Genomic DNA, 15,840 nt, shown 5'->3' with positions numbered 1-15,840 from the left:
TCAGTTAATTCCCCAAAAAAATTTTAATACACAAATGTGGCTGGGGGAACTGATTCACTCAGCATGAATGGATTATAAGTCAATAAAAACCATACCAAAAAAAAATATATATATATATATTTTCTTTTCCCGGTTATAATCGATTCTAACATTTTCAAATCTATGCAGTTGAATCGTCACATTAGAATCGATGCATCGTTACACCCCTATTGTAAACTGATCAGTCTCTGCTTGATAATCAGTGCTTGAAAGACAATCAGCTGCCATACTACTGAGTGTATTCAAACGCCATAGCTTGGCGTTTTTTTCAGTCAACTGACAATAGTATCGTATCCATCTAAGGCATTTGGGGGGGTCTTAAAAGGACACATCACTCATTTTCAACCTTATTCCTATCATTCTGTTGTGAGGAGGACGCGTGATAATCAGCTCAGCCACATTGGCACCCTGAGAAATTCCTCTGGGTGACGTCAACGAGAGGAAAGCAGACTTCTAACGAACTGCAGACATTTCTTCAAGTTTCCTCAAGTTGGGCCTAATACAGTTGAAAATAGTTGAGGAAATTGTGTCTGCAGTTCGCTAGAGGTCTGCTCTGTCTTATATTAAGACAAGACTGTTTTGTATTACAAGTTTTCTGAAATTGTATGTTTGAATATGCAAATGAGGCATTATCTACTTAAATATGCACTAATTTGCATATAATTCCAGGACAGAAATCTGAACATTGGATAAAGCCATTTTCTAAATTATAGTTTCATTTTGTTGACATATTAGAGCCAAAGGTTATTACAGAGGGGATTTTGGATATCTCTTTTTATCACTCCATAAATCAGAAAATACTCCATTCAGTCAATTTTTATGGTAAAATTCCATATTTCGCCATGTTTTTAGGAATGAAATGTGATATAAATCAGGGTATGAATGCGATATCAACAAACCCTTCTGTAAATACCTTCAGAACATAGATATGAATAGAACTGGAAGGTTTGGTGTATGTGAGTGCTACTGCAGTGGAGATTTCTGGCTCAGAGTATGAGGAAAAACTCTTAAAACTCATTTTTGGGAAAACACCTTCAAAGTTCTGTATTGTAAAATGCCATACTTTTTTTTTTAAACAGATATTTACAAACACAAAACCTAATCAAACCATTAGTAATAGACAACCTAAACACATGCCTGATAACTGAATAATAATAATAATAATAATGATGTTATTCAACTGAACAGAACTACACACAGGATACAAACAGTGTAGTACAGTGTAGTACCCCCTAATAGGCAAAACATATTTGAATAGATATCACTATGAAACTTTCCCAGTTTGTTATGTACATATAAACTAAGAAAAAATATTGTTTATATATGCAAATGAGGCACTTCCCCATTAAATATGTGGACATTTATGGATGCAATAAGGCTAAATGAAGTAAAATAAACAACTAAATGTGTGTTATTGACGTTTTATTGTCACTAGTTTCATAGAAGACATGTTTAGGAAGCAAAATATAACAAAATCTCAAAATCAACAAAAAAAGTATATTTGCCTATTCACCTGCAGTGTCTCGCCTTAAGCTGCAGTGTGATGTCATAGTAGCACCGGTTAGAACAGGCTAGAACGTTCTGGAACATTGTGATGTCATAGCGGTGATGTCATAGTAGTACCGGTTAGAACAGGCTAGACCGCTCTGGAACATTGTGATGTCATAGCGGTGACGTCATAGTAGTCCCGGTTAGAACAGGCTAGAACGCTCTGGAACATTGTGATGTCATAGTGGTGATGTCATAGTAGCACTGGCCGTAGTGTATAAAAAGAGAGACACTATACGGTTCGTTCCTTCATTTCTCCACAACCCTCAGACAAGCCACATCGACACCAGAGCTCTTAACTTTCCTCTCATATTGCATGCAGTCAACAAGGTACGTTTGGGGCCGTAATGTGCTTGTAGGTTAGGTTAAGTTCAGTGGGTTATACAACCAACCTTGCAAAGACGGTGCCACGCCTATACAAGTAGAGATAATATGTATGCATGTTGTTATGGTTTGATCAGTGATTTATTGTATTTCATGTATGTTTTCACAGTTTTACGGTTCGGAATAAAGATGTTCTCTTCAAACGGAAATAAAGCCAATCAGTAAATATCAAAGACGGGTTGCGTCATTGCAAGAGAGGCAGTTACACTGTTAAATAAAGTGTTCAATCAATCAATCAATCAATCAATCAATCATGTATGCGTCAAATTCAAATAAACTATAACAATTGCTCCTGCATTATGTTCAGGTCAGAATTTAGAGCATACACAGACACATGCCCATGTATGTCATTGTCATATTCCCATCTGTCTAAATAAATTAAATATTATCACCAATGTTTAAATAAGCAAAAGGTAGGCCCATTTGATCTCTATTTAATTTTGTATTTGTTTTTAAAACAGTTACAGTTCACAGTTACACACACACACGCATTCACAATACGAAAATGAAAGTGCCATGGAATCTTTTTTGTACAACTATGAACAGAGGAGATTAAAGAGCTCATATGTTCCTATGAAAGAACTTTAAAATATTGCACATCACAACTCTACAACTAGCTACTGTAACTGTTTTACAGGACTGATATTAGGACAAACATCACTGAGCCATGCTTTATGCGAGCACTGCAGAGTGAGGTTATATAGTTCAAGTGGTCCACATTTTACATTATTTTAGTCCTCCTTCTGACTAAAAACAAACAATCAAAAACAAAAAATCAACATTTCAACAATAAGTGGTGAGAATCTAAGTTTACATAAACCAGTGAAAAAGGGCTAAGCTTAGAGACAGACATTTTTGTTGACATTGTTCCCCATTTCACAACCATAAGCAAAACTGCACCCGTGCTATTGTGCCCCGTCTTTAGTTCTATTTCAGCCACAGCAAGGTTGACAATAGCAGCAAGTACACAATAGAAATCACAACATGTATTGTACAAAGAAAGGCTGGGTGTGTCACAGAGTTTACTCAGTTTACTAATTGGCCAAGCAATTACTCAAGCTTATTTTTCTTTCAACAGTAAAACTAATTATGTTCTCACTGGGGCTGCTGCAATAATCGATAAATTACATGACTGCGTTTATATGAGCCAATTATTTTGTATGACCGCTATAGTCTTATTTTACTTACTTAATTTTTCATCTTACATATTAACTTTCAAATTAAAGACAATGAGTTATATCCCATCATGCACTAGGTCATTACTTGGATTCAGATCAAGCTGCCTCTAAATCTAATTAAAATTAGACGTTAGATAATTAGAAAACCCTTTCAGGTTTACAGACACTTGTTTATCTTCCACGTACAAGTTCACCGATCTGGGCACACTTTGGATTTAAGCCAATCAAAACAATTAAATCATTAATGACAATTATTTGCAAGACAATAATCATCATCACAAAATGCCATGATTGCAGCAGTCCTAGTTCCCACATCTGTCAAATAAAAGTGCTTATAAAAAATACTGACAAAACATTATTTAGTTTTGATAGAAACAAAAAAGGTAGACAATCATTTAAAGAGTATCGAGGGGGAATATAGGTTGAACAATGACGACTCAGTTTGGACCACATAGCATACAGGTTATTTGAAGTTAGACCATAGCATTGTAAACTATAGGGGTGTAACGATGCGACCTCACACCGATTAAATTCGATTACGATTCTTCAGGCAACGATTCAATGCATCATGAAATTTTCTATCAGTTAATTCCCCAAAAAAAATTTAATACACAAATGTGGCTGGGGGAACTGATTCACTCAGCATGAATGGATTATAAGTCAATAAAAACCATACCAAAAAAAAATATATATATATATATATTTTTTTTTTCCGGTTATAATCGATTCTAACATTTTCAAATCTATGCAGTTGAATCGTCACATTAGAATCGATGCATCGTTACACCCCTATTGTAAACTGATCAGTCTCTGCTTGATAATCAGTGCTTGAAAGACAATCAGCTGCCATACTACTGAGTGTATTCAAACGCCATAGCTTGGCGTTTTTTTCAGTCAACTGACAATAGTATCGTATCCATCTAAGGCATTTGGGGGGGTCTTAAAAGGACACATCACTCATTTTCAACCTTATTCCTATCATTCTGTTGTGAGGAGGACGCGTGATAATCAGCTCAGCCACATTGGCACCCTGAGAAATTCCTCTGGGTGACGTCAACGAGAGGAAAGCAGACTTCTAACGAACTGCAGACATTTCTTCAAGTTTCCTCAAGTTGGGCCTAATACAGTTGAAAATAGTTGAGGAAATTGTGTCTGCAGTTCGCTAGAGGTCTGCTCTCCTCTCGGAGTGACAGAACACATTGGTGAGTTACACATCAGATTATCATATGTGCTCCTCACAACAGAATGATGGATTGGAGGATTAAGGTTGAAGTGCCCCTGTTATAAACCATATCAGGACCCAGTACAGTCTGTGTATGTCGTCACCATATTTCCTCTGCGTTGGGTCACTGTTCTACAGTGCTGTTTCGCTGCACCTTGAAAACTGCTTCCCGTCTGCTTGGCGTTTCTGTCAAAAGTGAACATTTTCTCCATGTCGTCAAACATGTCATCGAAGGCACCCGCTTCAAACGGCGCCTGAAAATGTCTCTTATGTCTACTGTGAGCTTCCTGGTGGGCCCTGGAATGTTCCTCAAAATGTCTCCTATGACGAGCATGTCTGTTTTGGCTGTAGATGTCAAAGTCCTTGAAGATGTCATCAAAGTTGAAAGGTTGATGGACATTTTGTCTGTGTCCACCTTGGGAGTCCCCGCTGAAGTATGCTGCATGTCCAAACTGGTCATACTCTCTTCTTCTCTTCTCGTCCGATAAGGTTTCATATGCTGCACCATGAAAGAGAGTAGAAAGGTTTAAGACTACATTCATGCCTCAACATTCTAGCAAATTGTAGCAACAGTGTGCACATCCAAGCAACTTTGTACCTGAACCTACTAAATTAGATGACAATAACTGCACACTGGCATGTTGTCAGGTCCCTTGCCTTATTTAGTTAAATGTATGTAAAAACAATAATATGTGCAAAAAATAAACACCATATTCCATGATAGATTGGATTTAAGATACCATGTAATGATGAAGGATCCAATCCTACCTTCAGCAATTTCCCTAAACTTCACTTCTGCATCTGGGTTCTTGTTCTTATCGGGGTGATACTTCATTGCAAGCTTGTGAAAAGCTTTCTTGATCTGCCGCTCAGTCGCATCTTTAGGCACTCCCAGTATATCATAGTAGTCCTTTTTGGCGAGTATCAGTTCTGTTACCATTAACATGCACACAGCAAATGTGAAGACTGACTGTGCTGTTGCCATGGTGTCTGCATTAAAAAAGAGAAACAAGCTGTTAGATTCAAGCTGAACATAAACAAGTAACGTTATCATGCCTACTCTATTTGAACGACCACATCAAACAAGAGGTGGACACGGGCAAATACTGCGGCATGGTCATGCTGGACCTACAAAAGGCCTTCGACACCGTCAATCACTCCATTCTGATTGACAAGCTAAAAGCAATTGTTTTTTTGATAGACTATCAAAAAAAAGTTTTGATAGTCAATCAGTGAGCTGGATGCAATTCTACCTGGAGGGGAGAGAACAGATGGTGGAGGTAAATGGTACTCTACCCCCCCCCCCCCCCCCCCCCCCACCAAGTGAGCTGTGGTGTTCCACAAGGAAGCATACTAGGACCGTTACTAATTGACATGTCGTCAGCTTGTAACTGCAACTTGTTCCTGTTCGCGGACGACTCAGCCGTCTGACAAGAACAAATTACAGGTTGAAAAAACCCTCAGCTCCGAACTCAGCAGAATCTGCACCTGGCTCGCTGATAATGCATAAAAAAAAATATTGTTTGTTTCCTGTTGGTTGTCACTGTTAAGGCCATGGGTAGGTAGGGAATTTATTTAATTTAATTTTTTATTTAATTCTTTCCCACGGCGACTATGGATAGGGAATTAGGACGCCGCTGCTGAATTAGGACCGCCGCTGCTATGAACTAGAGTACTAGACTATTAAAAAAAAAGTATTAAAAAAAAAAAGTATAATATATATATATATTTGTGTTATCATTTCATTTGGGCTGTGGGGGGTGCTTAATGTAAAAGACTGACCTGAGGAAAAGGCTGCAGGGAGAAAGCACTGCAGTCTAGTCGATTTTGTGTTTTGAGCACAAAGTTCATCATAGATCTAGCCTCTTTATTTTGCTCTCAAAGTGCACCAGATTGATGCATTTAACTTGCCCCCGGACCCCCCAAGAGGCATAGCACCTCTGCTGAATTTTTTTTCAGAGGGAAACACTGGAGTCCATTCTCTTCGGTTCAAGAAATAAAAGGCTCTATCTAGGTTCCATCCTAGAGGCAAATCTTTCCTGTGACAAAATGGCATCCAATGTAATAAAAAAAAAAGTCTACCAACAAACTAGATTCTTGTACCGGATCTCCTCTCTGGTAAACAAGAATACCCTGAAGACTCTGGCAGGAGCACTCATTCAAGGGTACTGCGACTATGCTTGCACCTCATGGTACCAAAGCACCTCAAAGGCGCTAAAAACGAAATTACAAACATCACAAAACAAACTGGTCAGAGTCAGACTACTGCTTGACCTTACTCCTAGAACCCACCTCACCCCTGCCCACTTTGACAACCTAGGATGGCTTAGAGTAGACGACAGAGTACAGCAAATTGCAATGGGCCTGGTTTGATTGATTGATTGAAAACTTTATTAACAGATTGCAGAATGGGTACAGTACAGTACAGCTCAATACATACAATTGTTAAGGGGATGCAGACCAGAGAAAGACTTTCGTCTTGTTTACATCAGGGTCCCCCATTTTCAATTCATCGTAACATATATGACATACAGATAGACAGTACTGCTACATCTATATATTTATGACATACCATATTTGTAAATACAGTACTGTTTGTGATACAAAGAGAGCCCAGAAAAAAAAAAGTATATACATTTGCCATAGAAACTGTACATTGGATTGGGTAGGTGGGGGGGGGGGACTGTACATTGGAGGTGGTTGGGTGGGTGGGGGGGGGGGGGGTTGGGTAGGAGGGGTGGGTGGGGGACACTGTACAACTGTACAAACAAAACTGTACATTGGAATATTGACAAGACCATACTTGGTAATTTACTGTACATTGGAGGGGGTTGTGTTAGGACATTTACAGGGGCCAGTTTCGAATTGCAGTCTCCCGTAGGTGATTTGAGAGTGTTTTTGAAAGTGGGTAGTGATTCACATTCCTTTACAGCTTTGGGTAGGGCGTTCCACATTGATGTGGCATAATTGCGAAACGTGTTTAGTCCCTTGTTTGAGCCGAATCTGGGTTTAACATGATTTGTGGAGCTCCCTCTGGTGTTGTGATCGTGGTATTCACTGACCTTTGGGAAGTATTTTGACATGTACATGGGTACCTTGGTCGTGTAGTGTATCTTGTAGACCAGGCCCATTGCAAGTTGCTGTACTCTGTCGTCTACTCTAAGCCATCCTAAGTTGTCAAAGTGGGCAGGGGTGAGGTGGGTTCTAGGAGTAAGGTCAAGCAGTAGTCTGACCAGTTTGTTTTGAGATGTTTGTAATTTTGTTTTTAGCGCCTTTGAGGTGCTTTGGTACCATGAGGTGCAAGCATAGTCGTAGTACCCTTGAATGAGTGCTCCTGCCAGAGTCTTCAGGGTATTCTTGTTTACCAGTGAGGAGATCCGATACAAGAATCGAGTTCGTTGGTTGACTTTTTTTATTACATTGGATGCCATTTTGTCACAGGAAAGATTTGCCTCTAGGATGGAACCCAGGTAGGTAATATCTTCTTTCCTCGTGACAATATTGTCACCCACTGTAACTGAGAAGCCGTCGGTCTTGCTGAGTTTGTTATTTGAACCGAAGAGAATGGACTCTGTTTTGCCCATGTGTAATGATGGTTTGTTATCAGCGAGCCTTATGCAGATTTTGCCTAGTTCTGAGCTGAGGGTTTTTTCAACCTGTAACTTGTTCTTGTCAGAGACCAGCAGGGCTGAGTCGTCCGCAAACAGGAACAAGTTGCAGTCACAAGCTGACGACATGTCATTTGCATAAATTAGGAACAGTAGCGGACCTAGTATGCTTCCTTGTGGAACGCCACAGCTTACTGTGAGGGGGGGGGGTAGGGTACCGTTTACCTCCACCATCTGCTCTCTCCCCTCCAAGTAGGATTGCATCCAGCTCACTGATAGACTATCAAAACCAATTGCTTTTAGCTTGTCAATCAGAATGGTGTGATTGACAGTGTCGAAGGCCTTTTGTAGGTCCAGCATGACCATGCCGCAGTATTTGCCCGCATCCACCTCTTGTTTGATGTGGTCGTTTAAATAGAGAAGGCATGTGTCAGTGGAGTGGGATGTTCTGAAGCCAGATTGGAATTCGTAGATTAGATTTTTTTCCGCGAGGTATTTCTCGACCTGTTCGTATACAATTTTTCCATGACTTTCGAGATGGAGGTAAGGATAGAAACAGGGCGGTAGTTGCCTGGGTCTAATTTACTGCCTTTTTTGTGCAGAGGGGTCACTCTCGCGATTTTGAAGTCCTTGGGGACGTGTCCCTGTTTTATGGAGAGGTTTATTATGTGTGTGATGACTGGGGTGATGGCGGCTGCTGAGTCTCTGAGGAATTTGGAGGGGATGTTGTCATGGCCAGTGGCCTTGTTAGGTTGGAGGGCGCTCAGTTTTTTGAGTACCTCATCTGTTGTTACCATTTCCAGTTTGAAGTCGTCTTTGTGGACCCCTAGGTTCTTGTAGTATGCTACTATGTGTTCTACCCCATAATGCCCTGAGTGGGAGGGTAGTTTGTTTACCAGTGTTGTGGCTATGTTTGTGAAGAAACTATTTAAGTAATTGGCTACATCCAGCTCTTCTGTGATGAGCGTGTTGTCCGTCTTTATGTTTATGTTTGAGAATCTGGTTTTAAGTTTTTTACTGCAGCCTAGTTGGTTATTGAGTAATTTCCAAAGTTCACGTGGTTTGTTTTTGTTTTACAAGGTCTACAAGACTACACCACTAAGGTACCCAATAGGCCAATACCCATGTGTACATGTCAAAATACTTCCCAAAGCCAAAGGTCAGTGAATACCAGAGGGTGTTGTGGTCCAGAGGGTGTTGTGGTCATGTTAAACCCAGATTCGGCTCAAACAAGGGACTAAACACGTTTAGCAATTATGCCACATCAACGTGGAACGCCCTACCCAAAGCTGTAAAGGAATGTGAATCACTACCCACCTTCAAAACATCTCTAAAAGAACACCTGGCTACGGGAGACTGCAAATCGAAACTGGCTCCTGTAAATATCAAAACCCAACCCCCTCCAATGTACAGCCCCCCCCCCCCCCCCAATGTACAGTTTCCTCCCCCTCAAATGTATATACCGGTACTCTCTTTTTAGACTGTTTGTACTAATAAATAGTACTGTATATTTGTAGATCTGGTATGTCATAAATGTCTAGATGTAACAGTACTGTCTATCTGTATGTCATATGTTATGATGAATTGAAAATGGGGGACCCTGATGTAAACAAGACGAAAGTCTTTCTCTGGTCTGCATCCCCTTAACAATTGTGTGTATTGAGCTGTACTGTATTGTACCCATTCTGCAATCTGTTAATAAAATGTCCAATAAATCAATCTAGATTGTTAACGTTACATGTACTGTACTATTTGTTATTTGTGATAGAGGTGGAGTTCATGTGTACGCGGTTAATTTTAAAACTACAGAATGTAATGTTATTATTGTAAATCACATAGTCAGGAGTTACTTTGTCAGACAGTTAACTTACCTAACGTCGTCGTTAGCTGTTAATTAGCTGGTAACGTTAACGTTAACGAGCTGTACTGTATTGTACCCATTATTCTGCAATCTGTTAATAAAATGTTCAATCAATTCAATCAACCAACGTTCAAATTGTGTATCTTAGCTTGCTATAATCGTTTCTAATTGACTTTGGATCACCTACCTTGCCGAAGACAAAATCTTGGTTGTTTTATCGCAAGGTAGCTTAAACAATATAATATGTATCTTACTTTGGAAGCATTTTTTAACCTACAGTAACAGTAAGTTAGCTCGCTGGTGTACGCATAGATATATATAGATATAGATATATATATATATATGGGTGTACGTAACGTTAGTTAGCTAATAGCTAGATGAGGCACAGTTCTTCTTCTTGTGGGATTCGATGCAGGCTGGACACATCTGGGCGAGTTACTGCCCTCCAGGGGCATAACACGTAATTTCAAAATAGAAATTCCAACTACTGGATTCATGATAAAGATAATAATCATCGTAAAATGTTCTTGAAGGGAAAAAATTTAATCTAATTATTTTAATAATATTTTTTCCTAACATACACTAAACTCCATGATGAAATTGAAACAGTTTGGGTTGAAATCTTATTCGAAAGGGCGAAATCCGTACTTGTAGGCACAATCTATAGACAACCAGAGCAGAGTGGCTTCTATGAGACACCAGTGGCGAATCCTTGTGGAAGCCAACGGAAGCCATGCCTCCCTATAAATTTCATATCAAATTATGAAATATGAAATATGAAAAAAAAAAAAAAATTAAAATATAATTTTTTTTAATATAGTTTACATTCATTTTCATCTGTGCATCTGTGTTTTTTTTTTTTTTTTTTTTTTTTTTAATGTCTCCCTCTTCTCCTTCTCACTCCCTCTAACACACTGTCAGACTGTGCTCACTACTGCAGCTAGTATAGGAGAGAAGCAGTGGGTAGGTCTCTTTCTCCAGGCTTCCAGCATTATAGAGTGAGTCCAAACTCCAAATCCGATCCTAGCCAATCAGATTCGAGCTGACTGCCACTGGCCACACCCTAAAAGTTTAAAACGGAGCTGGGAGGAAGACGTTCAGCATAATATTCCACCTGGAGGCGGGGCAGGTGCCATATTTTCCCCTCTGCACTCTGAACATTGTATTAACCCGTAACTGTTCCCACGGGCCGAATATTGCCCCGATCCTCGCGAGATTAAATCCACGGGGACCTCTCGGCGTGCCGAAGCTTTTCCTAAATCACTTCCATCATCGAAAACGAGGGGAAAAGGTCGGCTCGCGACCCTGAAAATGTCGCGTGATTTTAAAAACGCTGTATTAAGTGAGCCTATTATGGGATCCACGCGAGCTTTCTATCGTGGAAACATCTGGGCGTCCCGCAACTTTTACTGATTCACATGTAGCCCCTAAAATGCTTAGAAAAGGAAAACAGAAAGCGTGGAATAAACTCGCCGAAACGGAAAAGTGTCCCACGGGCGCGCCGTGATTCCGATCCGCGTGAAAATATTCACGGCCATAGAGGAGACCGTGGGACACCTTTTTGCAACCGAATATGTGTCTCGAATTTGCTCCCACGCGGCGCGCAAAATCGCGCAAGGAAAAATCGGACCAAAAATTAACCAATGCTCCAGCAGTATTAATGACCCTGATGTAAACAAGACAAACGTCTTTCTCTGGTCTGCATCCCCTTATACAATTGTGTGTGAATGAATGAAAACTTTATTAACAGATTGCAGAATGGGTACAGTACAGTACAGCTCAATACATACAATTGTTAAGGGGATGCAGACCAGAGAAAGACTTTCGTCTTGTTTACATCAGGGTCCCCCATTTTCAATTCATCGTAAATGTGTATTGAGCCGTACTGTATTGTACCCATTCTGCAATCTGTTAAATAAATAAAAATAACGTTTGACTGGCCGCCGAGCCATACTGTAGTGTACATGGTGACTGCTTGACTTAAAAAAAAAAAAAAAAAAAAAAAAATTATTAATAAAAATGTTGAATAATTTTTTTTTTTATAATTTTTTTTTGGCTTCCCCTGTTATTTTACCCACGCGACGCCATGATCTCCAACAAAGGGGTGATGGCATGCGGGTTAAGTGATCATTATATGATATTCTGTACTGCGGGTAAAACAAAACAAAAAAAGCTAAAACAAAAGGCCGGCTGTCACAGAAGGGGACCTCAAAACCTACTCTAGAGAGGCCTTTAACCATACTCTAGAGAGGCCTTTAACCAAGAACTGGAGAGCATGGACTGGTCAGATGAGCTCAGTGGTACATTAGTTGAAGAAACATGGCTTGGATTCAAAACCAAATTCACAACAATACTTAACAACATGGCACCCCTAAGAACCACCAGGGTTAAAAATCACCCTGAAAACCAGAGACAAAAACAATGCTCGGAACTTCATAAAAGTCAGACAAAGCTTACCAAAAGCTCAAACAATGAACTCCAAGCCCACGTGGTTGAACAAAAAATCCAAAGAAACAGACGAAGAAATGAGTATATGAGTATAGCGAGCGCTCTGCTCGTAGTGGAACATATCCCATATCCAGTCTAATACTGAATACATTTCTTCACATGTACACACCCATCCGCCTGGCCACACCCCCATCCGCTCCTCTACATAAGCGGGGATGTGGCCATACTAACAGCTCCTTCCCAAGTCTTTCACCACCGAAGACGAAGATCACGGGGTCCTCAGTGAGTCCGAGCAGAGCGCTCGCTATACTCATATAACTATGGTTATAGGATAACTATGTTATATATCGTATTAGCTTACGCTCTGCTCGTAGTGGAACACAGGAGCTGAGGAGAGCGGAAGCTCGACAAATGTACCCGCTGAGGCCCCCCACAACCATCAGAACCGGGGAGGACCCGAGCCCCCGGACCCCCCTAGTGGAGGATGGGAGGGAATCGGATCCGACTGTGCGAAGAGGGTTTAGCAACTCAACGAACAGGGTGAGCAGATCGTGGGACTTACCTTCCCACAGAAGAACCTACGACTACACAGGCGCGCAACCCACATGCCACTAGGGAACGAACGGGAAGAACGAAAAAAAAACTTTACAATCCCTAATATCACAGGGTCAAGGTCAAGAACCCAACCCGTGGCAAGGCCATAGCAGCGGAGCGCGAAGGAGGACCCAGCCCCAGGAAGGGTCAGGACCCTCCGGAAAAAGGGGGACTGGTGAGGCCAACGACGCCGCAGCATTGAGACCCCACCAGGCGGTCACCAGTGACACCACCCCCCATATCGCCAGCGTATCGGACAGGGCCCATCCAAGAGCAGGCCCTTCCCCCCTACAGCACACCGCCCTGAAGCACTCAAAGAGGCTACACCCCCACAGCGGGACCAGGCAGCGCACCGGGGAGACAACCCCCAAAGAGGTTGATCCCTCAATCCAGGCAACAGGTCAAAAGGACTCGACCTGTGCCTGGAGCACTGTGGACTAGACAGGCGCCTAAGGGGTCTGCTGAAAACAGCACCCCGGCGGAAGGGGCGTTCGGTATGCTGTGCACCATGTCGCAGCCTCCACAAAAAAACCCGACCCTCTAGAGGGGCAGAGGCAGAGAAGGCTGACACGATTGGCAGACGTCATGAAGGGTGCAGGGGCACACTCGCAGGCAGACGGGGTCAAGCCCGGCCTAACCCAAGAGTCGACTCCGCTACCAACACACCTGGAAACCAACCACCACCCAACAGGAGGTGGTTATTCCTATAACCCCCCCAAGAAAAAACTCCAAAACACGACTGCGGGTATACACCGGCTATACAGCAGTAGAAGTGTTTCAGTTCTCAAGAAGGGGTTAACCCAGGCCAACAGGTCGATGAGAATGAGTCCGGACCTGGGCCCGGTGGACCGGGACGTACACAGGGATGCCAGAGGGGTACAAGAACCACCTCGACAGCCCCCTCCCAGCCCCGCCAAGCAGGAGAAGAGAGGGGCGAAAAAGGCTCCTTTAGCACAGCGCAAGGTACAACACAATATGGACCAAGCAATAGTGAAGGATAACATGCAGTGACATAACCGCAAACACCTCCATAACATCAACCCCTGCAACGCCCGGGCCAACCCGACATTTCCCCCCCGAAAAAGCACAAGTCCTTCAGGGTACCAGAACAGCAGATCTGCACCCCGGCGGACAACGGGTTAACTGACCTGGTCCGGCGCGACCAGAACCAGTCCTGTGTCCTAATCACGCCACCATCCCCAGTCCTAAGAGGGGGGTAGGTACGCATGTAGATCTAAAACATCACAGAGGGCGCCACCAAGACGGTCAGAACATAAAAGCACCGCGCCCGGTGGGCCCACCCCAAAAGCATGAGACCCCTCCGCCAATGCTTTGATCTATTCCGTTATCTCCCCCCAGAGATGAACGAGAATTCATCGAGACTAACCTAGTACACTGGCGCTCGGAAGAGACAAACTCCATACTAGTTGCCCCATAAAAACGCTGTTTCAATGATGAGCAACCAAGGCGCGCAAGCCCATGCGTGGTTCCACACAGAAGCACCCAGGGCCAGCACTATGTACACGTCGAGACCCAAAACATATCAATGGTAATTCTAACAAGAACCCACATAACGTTCCCTCCAAGCCGCCTGGGAGAGCGGCAGGAAGCTGGCCAAGAGACACAGATATGGGTCCCATATGACGCGTCTGAGGGGGAAAAAAACCTGTCAAACCTGCTCTGTATAAAGAGAGGAGACAGGGAACCCCCAGAGAGACTTCCCACGTGAGTAACAATTGAAAAGATATATGTAACATTGAGCTACGTGACCAAAAGCTCAAGACATATGCAACAGAGCGCAGAGCAGAAAACTTCTTTTTAAGTTCACACGCACCACATAACTCATCTTGACAACAGAGGTCCACAACATGGAGCCTGAAAAGAACTCACGGAAGTCTCACAACCAATAGAAACGCGCCCAGTGACGTACTCTATGGCGGGGGGAATTCCGTGACCCACCTGCCCAAATATGGCGTGGGACCAGGGAACTCCCCCCCCCCCCCCCCCCCTCTCCCTACCCTGTGACGCGCTGACCCAACAGTGCGACAGGAAGTGTAGAGGCAGAAACCGACATGGTGGATTTATATATTATTATATTATTATTATATTATATATATATATTAGAACCATGCACTGAACCATTTATGTTTGGACACTAGGGGGCTCACCACCCAATATAGCTATAAGTATCCTAAGTGATTACTATGATCCTATGCACCTGCTGAGGATTTACCTTCAAACACTTTCACTGTTGGAACTGACCATGGAGCAATTGACGACTGTTCTGTTTAACCCTTCATTTACTATCATTTACCTTTGGACAACAATAAACCCTGTAAACCGAACCGGCGGCACCTTTGGACATTCAATTCATTCAACATCACAACTTTGGTACAGTGTGAAAAGGCACATTAGCGGGTGCATTGTGGACGACTGTCAGCACACCCAGGAATGACAGTCGGCCACTACAAAGTTTGAAGTTACCCTCACTATAGAAGGACATGTGAGTATAAGGTTGGACAACCTCCCTCACAAAAGGAAACCAGAGGTAAGAAGATTCATAAATAATACCTCTGTTGATGAAGACCTGAATAACGGATTTTGAAGGACGTGGATAGCCAAATGGCCTACCGCGATGTGGAATTGTTTGGTGGACGCTGCTGTATTTATAAATGGAACTGACTCGTCGGACTAGTTAAATTGTGATGCTGTGGATTATAACGGACTATGCGCCGTATTAGAAAGTGGAACCATCACAATTAATGTTACTCTGGACGTGTGGAAACTGGACACTAAATATGACGCAATGGACTGTCTGATTTAATTCCGATATATAATACAACAGTGGACAGTGCAACGGAGAATTAAGTGTGGAACCATTGCAATTAAAGTCACTCTCGACGTGTGGAAACTAAATAACGTCGGCACATTGACAAACTAATGCTGTGGATAATGGAA

General features: G+C 42.4%; 1 protein-coding gene across 2 annotated transcripts; it reads right to left on the bottom strand.

The window, feature by feature from the left end:
• Window positions 1-2,080: 2,080 nt before the first annotated feature.
• dnajb9a (DnaJ heat shock protein family (Hsp40) member B9a) lies at window positions 2,081-10,218 on the bottom strand. Of its 2 annotated transcripts, XM_084335396.1 has the most exons (4): window positions 10,028-10,218; window positions 9,851-9,931; window positions 5,140-5,361; window positions 2,081-4,870 (listed from the first exon to the last, which is right to left on the bottom strand). In XM_084335396.1, the coding sequence occupies exons 3-4, from the start codon at window positions 5,354-5,356 to the stop codon at window positions 4,443-4,445; spliced, it is 645 nt and encodes a 214-aa protein (XP_084191522.1). In that variant the 5' UTR covers window positions 5,357-5,361; window positions 9,851-9,931; window positions 10,028-10,218; the 3' UTR covers window positions 2,081-4,442. The 2 variants fall into 2 exon arrangements, with proteins under 2 accessions (XP_084191522.1, XP_084191521.1); XM_084335395.1 differs by lacking the exon at window positions 9,851-9,931.
• Between the last annotated feature and the right edge of the window lie 5,622 nt (window positions 10,219-15,840).

The sequence above is a fragment of the Notolepis coatsorum genome (assembly GCF_963971535.1).
Source record: "Notolepis coatsorum genome assembly, chromosome: 18".
NCBI lineage: Eukaryota > Metazoa > Chordata > Actinopteri > Aulopiformes > Paralepididae > Notolepis > Notolepis coatsorum.
This window is presented reverse-complemented; position numbering and strand designations above follow the sequence as displayed.